This window comes from Heterodontus francisci, chromosome 1 (assembly GCF_036365525.1).
Source record: "Heterodontus francisci isolate sHetFra1 chromosome 1, sHetFra1.hap1, whole genome shotgun sequence".
Lineage (NCBI taxonomy): Eukaryota > Metazoa > Chordata > Chondrichthyes > Heterodontiformes > Heterodontidae > Heterodontus > Heterodontus francisci.
Genome location: NC_090371.1, coordinates 120,040,210 through 120,053,525, shown reverse-complemented (window position 1 = coordinate 120,053,525; position 13,316 = coordinate 120,040,210). Strand labels below are relative to the sequence as shown.

The 13,316-nt window shown below is 43.3% G+C and overlaps 1 protein-coding gene across 5 annotated transcripts in view; it reads right to left on the bottom strand.

Annotated features, from left to right (window-relative positions):
- dlc1 (DLC1 Rho GTPase activating protein) overlaps nucleotides 1–13,316 on the bottom strand; it is a 527,354-nt gene that overhangs the window by 31,062 nt on the left and 482,976 nt on the right. For all 5 annotated transcript variants that reach the window (XM_068034855.1, XM_068034845.1, XM_068034837.1 and 2 more), the window contains one exon: nucleotides 5,435–5,506. In XM_068034855.1, coding sequence (XP_067890956.1) covers nucleotides 5,435–5,506 — 72 coding nt within the window. The remainder of the gene's footprint in view (nucleotides 1–5,434; nucleotides 5,507–13,316) is intronic.

Sequence of the window (13,316 nt, the reverse complement as noted above, 5' to 3'; positions counted from 1 at the left end):
GACGTTGTCCATGTACAGGGAGCTTTGATCTGAGTGCCTCCACTGCCTGGGATTGTCACCCCTCTTATGCCCACATCCTTCCTAATAGACTCAGCAAAAGGTCTGATACAGCAAACAAACAAGACCGGGGAGAGAGGACAGCCCTGTCTGACTCCAGATTGGATCGGGAAACTTTCTGATTCCCACTCATTGATTGAGACTGCGCTACTGATGTTTGTGTAGAGCAGTTTGATCCAATTGCAGATTCCCTCCCAAACCCCATTTTGGAGAGCATGTCCATCATGCATGCGTGCGATATCCTGTCAAAACCCTTCTCCTGGTCCAAGCTGATGAGGCAGGTGTCCACCCTCTTGTCCCATACAGAGACGATCGTATCCCTGAGTAACACGAGGCGATCAGAGATCTTCCTGCCGGGTACAGTACAGGTTTGATCAGGGTGAATCACCAACTTCAGAGCAGACTTGACCTGACTGGCGATGACTTTGGACAGAATCTTGCAGTCTACATTAAGCAGTGAGATGGGCTGTCAATTTCTGATTTCCGCCCTCTCTTCCTTCCGCTTTTAGATGAGGGTGATGATGCCTTTCCTCATGAATTTTGACATGCTGCTGGCCAGTAGCATACTCTCGTATACTTCCAGCAGGTCTGGGTCAATCCAGTCCCACAGAGTCGAATACAACTCAACCGGTAAGCCGTTGCTTTTGGGAGTTTTACTCGTCTCCAAGGACCTGACAGCCTTTGTCAGCTCGTCCAGAGTTAACGGTTTGTCCAGACTCTCCCATTACTGTCATCTAAGGCCTCAATGATAGATGACAGGAAAGACTGGGAGGCCATGCTGTCCGTGGGTTTCATGTCGTACAGCCCAGCATAAAAGGATTTGCTGATCCTTAGTGTGTCGGACTGCGATGACGTTACCGAGCCGCCCTCTTCCTTCAGGCTGCTGATCACACAGCTCTCTCTCTGTATCTTTTGGAAGAAGAAATGCGAGCACATCACATCCTGCTCATGGAGCGGACTCTGGACCAGAAGATGATCTTGGAGGCCTCCGTGGCAAAGAACGAGGCCTGCTGACTCTTCACCTCTTGGAGATCCTCCTTGACCTCGGGCCCCGTCAACTGCAGCCAGAGCAAAATTTGCATTCTTTTCTGGAGTTGGGACATTTCCTTCTGTCTCTCTCTCACCTTCTGAACACCCTTGAGGATAAAGCACCTCTTGATGTTTGCCTTGATCGCTTCCCACCAGTGCACCGGAGACTCACAGAGAGGTTTCACGGTTCTCCAACCTTTGTAATCCCTTTTCAGTTCCTCAATGTTCTCTGGGGTCAGCAGTGTTATGTTCAGCTTCCATGTCCCCCTGCCAACCTGCTGGTCATCCTGTAAGTAACAGTCGATCAGTAAGAGGCAGTGGTCAGAGAAGAACACCGGTTTGGCGTCGATGGATCTGACTGTGAAAGCACAGGACACAAACAGGAAGTCAATCCTGGAATGTAGCGTCCAGTTTGCTGTCGTCACTACCGGATCGTCCAGCTGCATTAATGATGCAGTTGAAGTCAACGCCTAGAATGACTGGCCTGAACGTCGCCAGCAGCAGTGGGAGCTGCTGGAGGATGGTCAGCCGCTCGCTGTATTGAACCGGGGTGTACATGTTGATCAACCGGAGTGGAGCATTGTTGTACAGTACGTCTGCTACGAGGAGCCAACCGCCCACCACCTCCTTACCTTCAGAGATGGTGAAGTTGCCTCCTCGCAGCAGATACCCAGGCTAGAGGAACAGGAATCATTTCCCCCTGACCAGATCGATGGCTCGTGGGACCACCATCGCGACCATTGCCTGTAAGTGCTGAGGTGCAGTATCCCACACTCTTGCAGAAACAGTAGGTTGGCTTTGATCTTGGTGAAGTAACCCAAGGTCGAAACACATCATGTAGTGGATTTAATGCTACGCATGTTAATAGAAGCAATCTTTATACCAATTTAAAACTGGATGTTGCTTACCACACCAGGTGTCCTTACTAGTCCCAGTCCTTGGGTATTTTCCTGCATACCCATAGTGTGTACAAGCTGTTGCACATGTGTTGGGTTCAGAAACCCCCTCTGGTCACTCACGGGGGATTTGCTCCGCTGAGATGACATCGGAGGGGAGTTGTAGGCAGCAAAGTTTGGACTGTCCTCTGCTGGTGGTGTCCTTCCCCTCTGATCATCCTCGAGGACGTTTCTGCTTCCGGCTTCCTGGAGCTGGAGTGCGCAGGGTGCTTCGCTGCTCTCGGTCTTCCAGAGCTGGGGTGTGCTGGGCATCTCGTTGGGTTCAGCGCTTTGGGGTTGGAGTGCACTGGGCCCATTGCTGCTACCAGTGCCACGGAGCTGGGGGGTTTCTCTTCCAGCTCCTTTGCGTTCTGCCACTTCTTTTGCATGTGCCGTCTTTCCGGCTCTTCCTCGTCTAATGAGAAGCAGCTGCAGTAGTCCGTCTCAGATGATAGCCTCCTCTTGCCACTGGTTTGGGTGGTGACCTGTTCCTTTTTTTTGGGGCTTCTTCTTTGTGGTTTTCCTTTTGAGCACTTGCCACTCATCCGATTGTCCCACTGCTGCCTCCTCCTCCATGGATTCTGTGTGTTGAGGAGGAGTTTCCAGGCATGGAGTAAGTGTTGGGTCGCTGGTTGCAGCTGCCTCCCCTTCCCGCTCCTTCTCAGATGGATTTTCCTCGCTGCGGGGAAGGTTGCTGGTCTCCTTCACAGCATGAGGCACATTCACCGTTCCTTCATCCAGCCTTTCCTTGGACCTTGCCACCTGTGCGTAACTGAGGCAGCGCTTGGGGCAGGTCTTGTAGAGGTGGCCTGCCCCACCACACAAGTTGCAGCACTTAACTCTGCTTACAGTCCTTGGTCTGATGGCCTTCCTGCTTGCAGTTCTTGCAGATGACTATGCTGCAGTTAGCCGCCACATGACCAGATTGGCCACAGATCTGACAAAGTCTGGGCTGCCCCGCATAGACCAAGAAGCCTCGACTTCCCCCGATAGCAAAGCTGGAGGGAGGATGGATGGTGGCTCCATTGGCGTCGACCTTCAAGGTGACCTTGACCTGCCGCTTGCTGTTCCAAATCCCAAAGGGGTCCTTGACCATGGTGCTGCTGCCGGCCATCCCGACGTACGTAGCGAGGAAAGTGAGCACAGGAACATGGGGGTTGTAGAGGTGGATTGTCACCATCCAGTTGCATTGCGATGGCAGCGTGAAGAGTGGCTCCACCGTGAGGATGGACAGCAGCGCCTGGTTTCCCTTCTCCTTGAACACTTCCAGCAACTTGATGCATCCCACCACATTCTTGAACGTTACGTCAAAATATCCACTGCTGGGGAAGTCCTGCAGGCAGAAGATGTCTGCAGCTTGGAATCCACAGCATTCAATCAGGATTTTCTTAATGAAGAAGGCGCGGGTGATGGGCGCACCTCTTTCGCTATCTTTCACTGCCACCCTAACGGTGTTACGCACGCCCTGGCCTGGAGCTCTGGTGTTGGTTGCAGCCATTTTTTGCTTTAAGTTTTCCTGGGACAGGTACTAAAACTCCAACCAACAGGAAAACAACAACCATGGTAGATCTCCAATCCCAAAGGGCGAAATGCTGTAAAAACGGTGCTGAAACCCCCCAGGAAACCCCCCCAAAAAACACAAAAACAGCACTTGCAGGATCAATTCATTGATCATGGTCTCTCCCCTGCCAGGTAAGTACAATTAGAATAAGCAATCTTAAAGTCATCAGTGGGGCAAACCTGATTCAGGTGTAAGCAAAGGGGCTGAAAATCCTCAGTCTTTCTGGTTCTCCCACTTCATGGTCATTCCACGGTGATACCAGCCCACAATTACCAGACTTATTCGATTTAATTTCACAGATTATCATGGCAAGATTTGAACTCAAAGCCTTGCGTTACTCGTCCAGTGCCATAAATGAGATACCACCTTACACCATTGATCAAGCATCAGTGCGATGCTGTATGTGCTTACCTCAGAGTGGTGTGAGGAAAGAGTTATCATTAAGTGAAAAACTATTCCCAGTGGTGTTTATTTGCCTGTTGTTTTCATAATTGCACAGGATAAATTTACACTTATTCTGGGATCACTTTCCATACAGTAAGGTTCTTTTAGGCTCAGTTAGAAAAACTGAAGAGTACAACAGACACAAGGAACAAATCATACAAAAAAAAACAGAAATTAGGGTTTTCTGTCAAGAGGAATATTCTGATGCAGCAAAACTAATTATTGTTTTCATAACAACCACATTACCTTTCAGAATGATTCAATTCTGTGCTTTTCATAGATACAGAAATGGCTTCTGAGGCTACTGCACAAGTGACAGTGACTACCTCAAAAACTGACTGGCATTTGTTGAATTCTGCTGAGCTTTCTTATTTCTTCAGCCAGTTACATAAACACACATTATAAACCTATACAAATAGGTTTTCTGTCAAACTATTTCCCCTCAAGCGCGTTTTTCCCATAATCAGTCAACAAATCTCTTAATTCCTGAGGAAAATGTGTATGAAAAATGTTTTTGCCAATTTTCCGTCTTGTCCTCTCCTGGGGTATGGTTTCTCTGGCACATTCTTAATATGTAATTTGAGATGAGAGTTGTGAGGCTATTTAGCTGTGGGGGTCATCATAAGTGAGCCTGATCTGTCTCACCCCTTTTTTAAAATTCTTTCATGGGATGTGGGCATCACTGGCAAGGCCAACATTTGTTGCCCATCCCTAATTGCCCTTGAACTGAATGGCTTGTTAGACCAATTCAGAGGGCAGTTAAGAGTCAACCACATTGCTGAGGATCTGGAGTCACATGTAGGCCAGGCCAGGTAAAGACAGCAGATTTCATTCCCTAAAGGACATTAGTGAACCAGATGTGTTTTTACAACATTCGATGATGGTTTCATGGCACCATTACTGAGATTAGCTTTCAATTCCAGATTTTTATGAATTAATTGAATGTATTAATTTATTATCTGGATTACTAGTCCAGTGACATTACCACTATGTCACCATCTCCCCTCTTCAACTCCTTCCTTCCCATAACTGGTCAAGAGTATACTTTACAGGTGCAAAGCTCAATTTAAACCATAACATTTTTAACATTTATACTTCTATCATTTTGTAAAGCTTTAAACATCTGGAATACCACAATTTAAAGTACAATCTTTTGATGGGCTAGTCTGTTAAAAAACATACTCAAAAGCAAACTTCAGAAATTTCCTTCAGGCAATTGCTTTCAATGTGTAGTAATAGTTGTGGTTTTGAGTGAATTAAAATAGAAGAGCCGTGTTTGGTGCAAAATGTGAAACTTCAGTTACCTTTAAGGCATAAATGCCAAAAGTTACCACAATTTCTTTCATGCAAGTTTTCATCTGATGATGCACATCAGTTTCAATAACAACTATGGTATATGTTGCCTCACCTTCATACAGCTGGGCGTATTGAGGGAACCCTGCTGCTCGCAACCAATCACATGCCTCCTTGGCCTCAATCTCTAAAAGGAAAGAAACAATATTCCATAATTAGCTAGTTAGCTGTACAACAACACTTGCATTTATATAGCGTCTTTAAAATAGTAAAATGTCCCAAAGCACTTCACAGAAGTGCTATCAGATAAAAAAACTGACAGCGAGCTACTTTAGACGATATGAGGTCAGATGATCAAAAGGCTTTAAGGAGGAGGTGTCGCAATTGCGTGAGACAGACTGGATAGACTAGAAGGTCTTCACCTGCCTGTTATTATTCATATGTTTGCATTAACTTAACTGTCACTATGATATTTTGAATAACTCTAATTTGGAGGTGATAATAGCTACTCCACTGTAAATAAATGTATTTTAATGTGTTAATGCATTAACCTGGGACATGTGGGTTAGGTTTCATCTGATAAGGAGGCAGCTGTTCCAGCCAATAGTAACTGTGGTGGGAGGGTGTATCCTCCTTTAACACATGTGCAGGTAACAGGAGGATTTTTAAAAAGTTTTTTTGTAAAGCATTTTCAGCTGCAGTAATTTAGTTTTTATAAAGAGCTCTAATGAGATTTATGAACCAACTGACAATCTATATTGGTGTATGTTTGAAAAAACAGAGCAAATCATGATTTTTAGACCAAATCTCTTGATTTTTAAAGAGTTTGCCTCTTGATTTATCAGATGGTCAGGTTGGCATGTCTAGGTGCCTGAAATAGAGCAATCACCAACACCCATCATCTTGCTAAGTACAAAAAGCTCAAACAGAAAAAGGTGTATCCGACTGTTTTAAGTGCTCAGAGGGTTACAATATTGTGCTGATGTCCAATACTGCTATTGCGTATCAACACAATATCATGATTGGAGATTTGTAATCTTTTAATACATTACTATTGTGAAACCCCAATAGTCCTTTCACAGATTAGAGAAACTTCCTTCTTGAGGCAGTAACCAGCACTGACAGTCAGCATGCAGGGACTTAAATCATTAAATCTTACAATCCCTTGGCAGTGCTAGTCTCCTCAAATGGAATGTCTAGTAAGCGTAATACTCTTGCAGTATAAGGCCACCAAGAGCCAGGACATTGAGATACCATCAAATCTCTGCACTGGGGATTATTCCAATATATCTTTCACTCAAGTATGTCACCAATGCCAAGTTAAGTTACATTTATGATTTAATATAGTCAACATTCCTATATTGAGGAATAATGTGATAATAATACAATTGTATAACTGTTCAAACTATTTCAAATTTTTTCCGAAATAATGAAAGCTGTAAGTCTTCAATTTTATTCCCTCATTTCTGTAACGAGTTCCCCATCTCAAATTGTTGGTACAATCCTTACAGTATGAAAGGAAAAAATAAGAACACTGGAATTTATTTTGTAAAATAGTGTTGCACTAATGTGTTACAGTCTGAGTATTCTCCCGACCTCCTCCTGACCATTTCAGTAGTGTGACATTTTGGCTTCATTCTGCTTTGACTTAAGCTGTTTAAACAACAATTAGAGGCTACAACATCAATTCAACACTTTTAAGTAAAATTTCCAGCAGTTAATAGTTCACTGGTGAATGTAGCGATTTCACAGAATAAACTGAGCTCAAGGAATGAGTTCGCAATGGATTACCTCAAACAGATTTGCAGTGTGCTGCTAAATGATTGTAGCTCACTCTTTCACACATTGTCAAATCAAGATTACAGGTGGCAAGCAACTATGAATTCCCAGTATTTAACCAGCCTTAACCACATTTAGTCCTCCCAGTGGAGCAAAACACACAGCTTCATTAGACACAAGCAAGTGAAGCATTTTGCCACCTACTTCAACCATATCTCCTGCTTCACAGCCCCTGCGTTCTTCAAAGCACTGCTCTGGAGATAATACTACTTGTCAACCAGTTGACCAACTGCAACATTTTTAGCATTCATTTTCTGCCTTATTGATACTGTCAAATCTGAAGAACCATTCAGTGCTTTGCGTAAAGGGGCCGCTATACCCCATTGGCAAGTTTTCAGGCATTGAGTTCCAAGAAAAACCATGACAGCTTACTCTGGAAAGCTTGCCAAGTTAGCAGGTACTATTTTTGCTGTAGTTTAAACTCTGACAATGTGGTTTTCCTTCCTAATTATGATTCTAGTTTTTATTTTCTCTCACCTAGCCTGGTATTTCTTCTCCTCTCCTGAAGATGGTTTCTCATGCTGGGGTACTACTCCATTACCATGAGCAGCCCTCTGGTTCCTTGCTCAAGTGCTGATTCAGCTGGTGAGTGCCAGCAAGTTTTTTGATTATGAGGAGGGAGGAATCAGAGTTGTCCTCAATCTTGTCCTCAACTGATATGTGTCCATGTCCATTTCCTGACAGGACTCACTAGATAGCTATCAGCAGCTGGAATCTGGGCTGATTTTACCCCTCCCAAGCCCAGGGGTGCTGAGGCCAATTGCAAAAGTCACTAGCTAGTGATAATCAGATGGATTGGCAGCCGATTTTCCCTTCCCAAGCCCAGGGGCATGCAAGCTAATCGTATCCACAGCTGACTCAGCACACACTAGAGATTGTACCCAAGATTTCTTTCTGGACAGAGTTGTATACATGGGTATCTGGTGGGGACAGATTTGAGTTTGGCTGTGATTTCCCAAGTTAAATAGCCCACCAACTCTCACTGGCCAAACTTAGATTTGATGAACAGCCATTTGGGCAAGATACCAGGGGTTAAACAGCACCTCTGGAACAATGGGCTGGATTTTTTGACCCTGATGAGGGTGAGCACAGAAGCAGGCAGGCGGAGGCAGAATTTCATGCTGCCAGCTGGTGTGCCAGTTTCCTGGCACCATCCCACCCCTGGGCCATTTTCCCAGTGTCAGGATTGGGGGGCAGCAGGGCTACCCGCCTGTAAGCAGCGGGTAACCAATTAAAGCTGTTGAAAGGCCTATTGTCAGAAGCCGACTGGAGTTGTGATGGAAATGCCCCAGAAAGGCCCTGAGTTTCCACTTCAACAAACATACCATCAAAAAGAAAAGGGGGAAATTTACTTTCAAAAGGAAGCAAATCTCACCAAGTTAATTCCTATATTATTATATGGTGCATGGAGTTTTTTTAAACAGTGAAAAGTAAAATAATTTTTATCAAGAAAATAAGCAAGATTTCAGCAAGTGCACATTAAGAAATGACTTTTCGGTCAACTGTTCTCCTTCACCCTCTTCAAAACTGAAACCGCTTATGTCCGCTGAAAGCAAGTTTAATTTTTTTCCTTTCAGTTGTATGTTTGCAGAGGGGAGCCACCCACTTCTTACTCATGTGCTACAGGTATAAATACAGGACTAAGGTTCTGCTGAAACATCTTAGCAACTGCACCCAAATATTCAATTGTCACAAATGACAAGGTCTGCTTTTGTTTGGCCACAAGTCAAAAGTTGCAATGGCTCCGTTAACAAAAGTACTGAACTGCATTATAACAACATGCTAAACAAATGGTTTACAACGTAGCCAAAGTCAGCTGTTCTCACAGGGTCTCCCTGGCTGTTCAGAACAACAGAGAATATCTACTTCTCACAATGCAGAGCGCTACTGAGGTGACAGTAATTACGGCAGCTGTTGAGAGTCAACAGAATCAATGAGTGCTGTTTAGCATCAGAAGACATTATCATCTAGCCTCTACATGATTTAAACTACAGTAGATTATACTGGAGTCCCACTAACAGAGCAATGCAAGACCTTTTCCCAGCAAAAGAATACATCACAAAGTAGATACTTATGCACATATCATAATGGCCTGCAATGTCTTCAGTTTAGCCACAGTTCTCCGGATTGATTTTACTGGGACTTGTGCACTGTAGATAAATGTCAAAATGCCTACCATTGACTCACATTCAGCTTTCCAGAATCTATTTATCCACAATGTTTCCATCTGGATTTTATCAACCCTCTGGGGACAGGCTGGGAGACCAGGGTGGGGAGGGCGGGGTGTAGAGAGGCCAAAAATGGCGAGGGGAGGCAGGGGGTGAAATGCCCTCCCGTCGCCATGATGCTTTATCAGCAGTGGGGAAAGTGGAAGACAGCCCTCCCGCCTAGAGTCCAATTGAGCCAAAAAAGTGGCTAATTAATGGCCTCTTCCCACCACCACTGGAGGGCTTTCCACTGTATGGGATGACACCTGGTGAACCCTGCAGCCTTCCTGCAGGCTCGGAGATGGGGGGAGTCCTATTTGGACACTCTGTGGCGCGTGGAGGACCCTCCCCCACCCCCAGTAGCAATGGCCGTCCCCGCAGCAATTGGCCTGGCAGCTCCTGGGGGTGCGCGCCCATCCATTGAAGGGGTGGGAGCCCCAATGGCAACTAATGAACTGCCGGACAGCCACAAGGTGCAGCTGCGGGTCCCACAAACAGCCGAGGTAGTGTTGCCCCTGGCTTTAGGGTCTATCATCGGACCCCTGCCACGCTGAAAAAATTTCAGCCTGAATCTCACAGTAACCTCAACTTTTTTGTTTGTGAATCCTTCAAAAACCATAGTGTCATCCAGTTTACGTCCATTAACCCATGTATTCAGCAAGTGCAGGCACATCTTGCAGGGCTATGGGAATCGAGCGGGGGAGTGGGACTGACTGGATTGTTCTATGGAGAGCCGGCATGGACTCGATGGGTTGAATGGCCTCCTTCCATGCCATAAGTGACTCTGACAAGATCGTTATTACCTGCAGTGGAAACATTCCTAAAATCGAACCAACCACGTTACTTTCATAAATTGCTAGCAGTTGAAAGACAGCCTATTGCATTCTTTTGATTTTCACTGTTTTGCAATATTGTGGATGATTTTGTTAGCAAACAACCATTCTTTAAAGACCAGAAGTTTCAGAAACACTTTGAGGTTGGCACAAACAGAGGAATCCAGGGGAAACATTCATTTTGAGTGGACATGCATGAGTTATATGACTCAAAGCCTGTACCAGCCCTTGTTAAATTAATGCTGACCTTATCTACTGCTATTCTATTTTAGTTTCTGAAACTAGGATGCTCACTGGAAACATTTTGATTCCTTTGGGCACCTTTAACCCAAGGATCACTGACCCGAAACGTTAACTCTGCTTCTCTTTTCACAGATGCTGCCAGACCTGCTGAGTGGTTCCAGCATTTCTTGTTTTTATTTCAGATTTCCAGCATCCACAGTATTTTGCTTTTATTTAACCCAAGTGTGGTCATTTGTGTGTTCAAGAACTTTATTTTTAAAATTGTGGAGCACATGACTGGGTCTTTTGGCAGATTCACTGTACAATGCATTAATGTGTGATTTCCTTATTATAGTTGAAGTAAATATATGCCTTTATCTAAATAGATGTTTATTACAAGTAGGCTTTTTTTAACAAGTAGTCTCACTGCAACAGCCCCAACAAACAAATTTCTCTGCAGCACCTGTGGAAGAGCCTGTCACTCCAGAATTGGCCTTTATAGCCACTCCAGGCGCTGCTTCACAAACCACTGACCACCTCCAGGCGCGTATCCATTGTCTCTCGAGATAAGGAGGCCCAAAAGAAGAGTCTCAGTGTATATGATGACTATCTGATATTGGCAGAGAGTAACACATCAATGTGCAAAGTTGACCTTAAATCATATAATCATAATTGTTTTACCATAAATACTGCACTTAACAATAGGTAGTTCCAAAAACTCATTGTGTCCTTGTACAGTGCCAGACAAAAGGCATCAGGTCATTACAAATTAACAGACGTTTCAGGCTAAAATGTGGTTTGTCAAGAATGTCTGCTATTGTTTAAACCACAACATCCTCAAGTTAAGCTGCTATGTATCTATGGGAAAAGAGTAACATTTCTGAGATTTAGCACTATCCTGTCAACTCTACAATAATAGAGTATAAGGCATTTGGAAAAATTGCGCTAATGCAATTTAATGAATCCCAAAAAACCTGCAGCCTTTACACTCCTACATGTGAAAAGACTAACTTTAGGCAAACATAATAAATACATGCCAATTTGGATGTTTAACACTACAAAGTGTAATACTCAACAGTTAGGATACAGAACTGGTTTGAGGTGTAACAAGTCAGGAACCATTAAATATGACTGAAAATTATCACTCACTTCAAGTTCCTCTTTCAACAACTGATTTTTTTTTAAAAGTGTTATTTTGAATAACTAAACATATCTTAAAGCAATAGAGTCAAGAGGAAAATAAAATTAAGTACAAAGCAAACTGAGGTACATAGGCCAATTATCAAAAAGTTCTTTTAAGTAATTTGATATGACAGGCAAACAAAATACAAACAATTAAATTTTTTGCTTAATACTTTACAATTATTATGCTTTACATTTTTGTCCATGTGCAGAAGATCAACTTGAACGTAATTTGAAAAATGTTCTTCAATGTCACTGGTACTATGGTTTAAAAAATGTTATTGTTTGTGATGACAAGCAGCACCTGACAATGTAGCAATATAACAAACTAGCATTAAGGTTAATGGCAGCTCTGAAATGTGACAACTGTCATCTGCAACGTTATCAGCAGCACAACACGATTTGGGGAGCTGGTGTGTGTACTCCCTCTATATTAGGTGTGGTGCAACCTACTCCAATTCAATACAAGCTGGGTCCCTGCCACAGTCCAGTAAACCATCTAGGTCTAATGTGAGTCTAATTACATGTATTAACACAGAAGAAAAACAATGAGACATTTGACAGTTACAGTCCTTATTTTGCTCCATGTTATTTATAGACATGATGAGTCTGGCATATTGTATAGTGAGTTTAATATTGTCTGGAGCCATTCAGGATCTTTGCTCTACCTCCTTTCCTGTGCTCTCTTCCTGTTGCTAAGGGGCAAAATAAAGCATGAGACTCCTGTTTACAATGCTGGACCATCCTGTAGAAAAAAACCCTCTATTGCAAGCAGATGCATCCTGAACAAACACAAGTGATAGGCACTGACATTGAACCACATCTGCTGGGCTATCTTGCGCGTGCGCAGGACGTTAATCTGTCTCAAAATTCTTTTTATCATGGACGCAGGTCAGGAGACTACAGGAGGCCACGGCCATCTGCTACATCCTGAAAGAAGACACTGAAAACACAAACTTAAGAGAAATAATGTAGATAGCTTTTGCCAATTATCCATACTATGGAATAACGATGGCTGCAGGCAATGGAGCTTTTCTGTGCTAGTGACAGATTTATACACACCAGCTTCTGACTAATCTGCTTGCCTGTTATCTTTACTCTAATTTTTACCTGAAGGTACTTACTGCCACTAAATAAAAAAGAGCCAAGCATCCAACCACATTGACAGAAAGCATGTTCACAGACTGTTTTAGGATTGTCCTATTAGCAGATACATAATGTCCACCACTATTCTGTAAAGCAATATCATACTGTGCATTTATACTCAGAACGTCAAAACAGTCTATAAATTATAAAAGCATAATTATATATTATTAAAACCCCCTGCTATCCTGTAGACATAGCCAATGTAGTAGAATCATCATTATCTGCCATAATGGCCAGGCCAGCACATAATGGCAATTGGCAGATAATCAAAATTCTCCAAATTTTGGTCTTACACATATGATACAGCAATTCCCAAAGCACAGGGATTGAGACAAATAACAAAATAAACATTGTACATCAGTTTTGCCAAAAAAGATTAAATACAAATTCCAAAAAAAGCTATGCGATGAGGTGAAATCTCACGCAAGGCTTTGCCCTGTGAAAACACCAACAGTGATGTGGACAATGCAGGTGATATTTTCAGTGATATTTTCAACTAATGTATTAATATTAGTCATGAACCAATTCACAAATGGCAATTTCAACAAAAATCGTTATTGAGATGGAA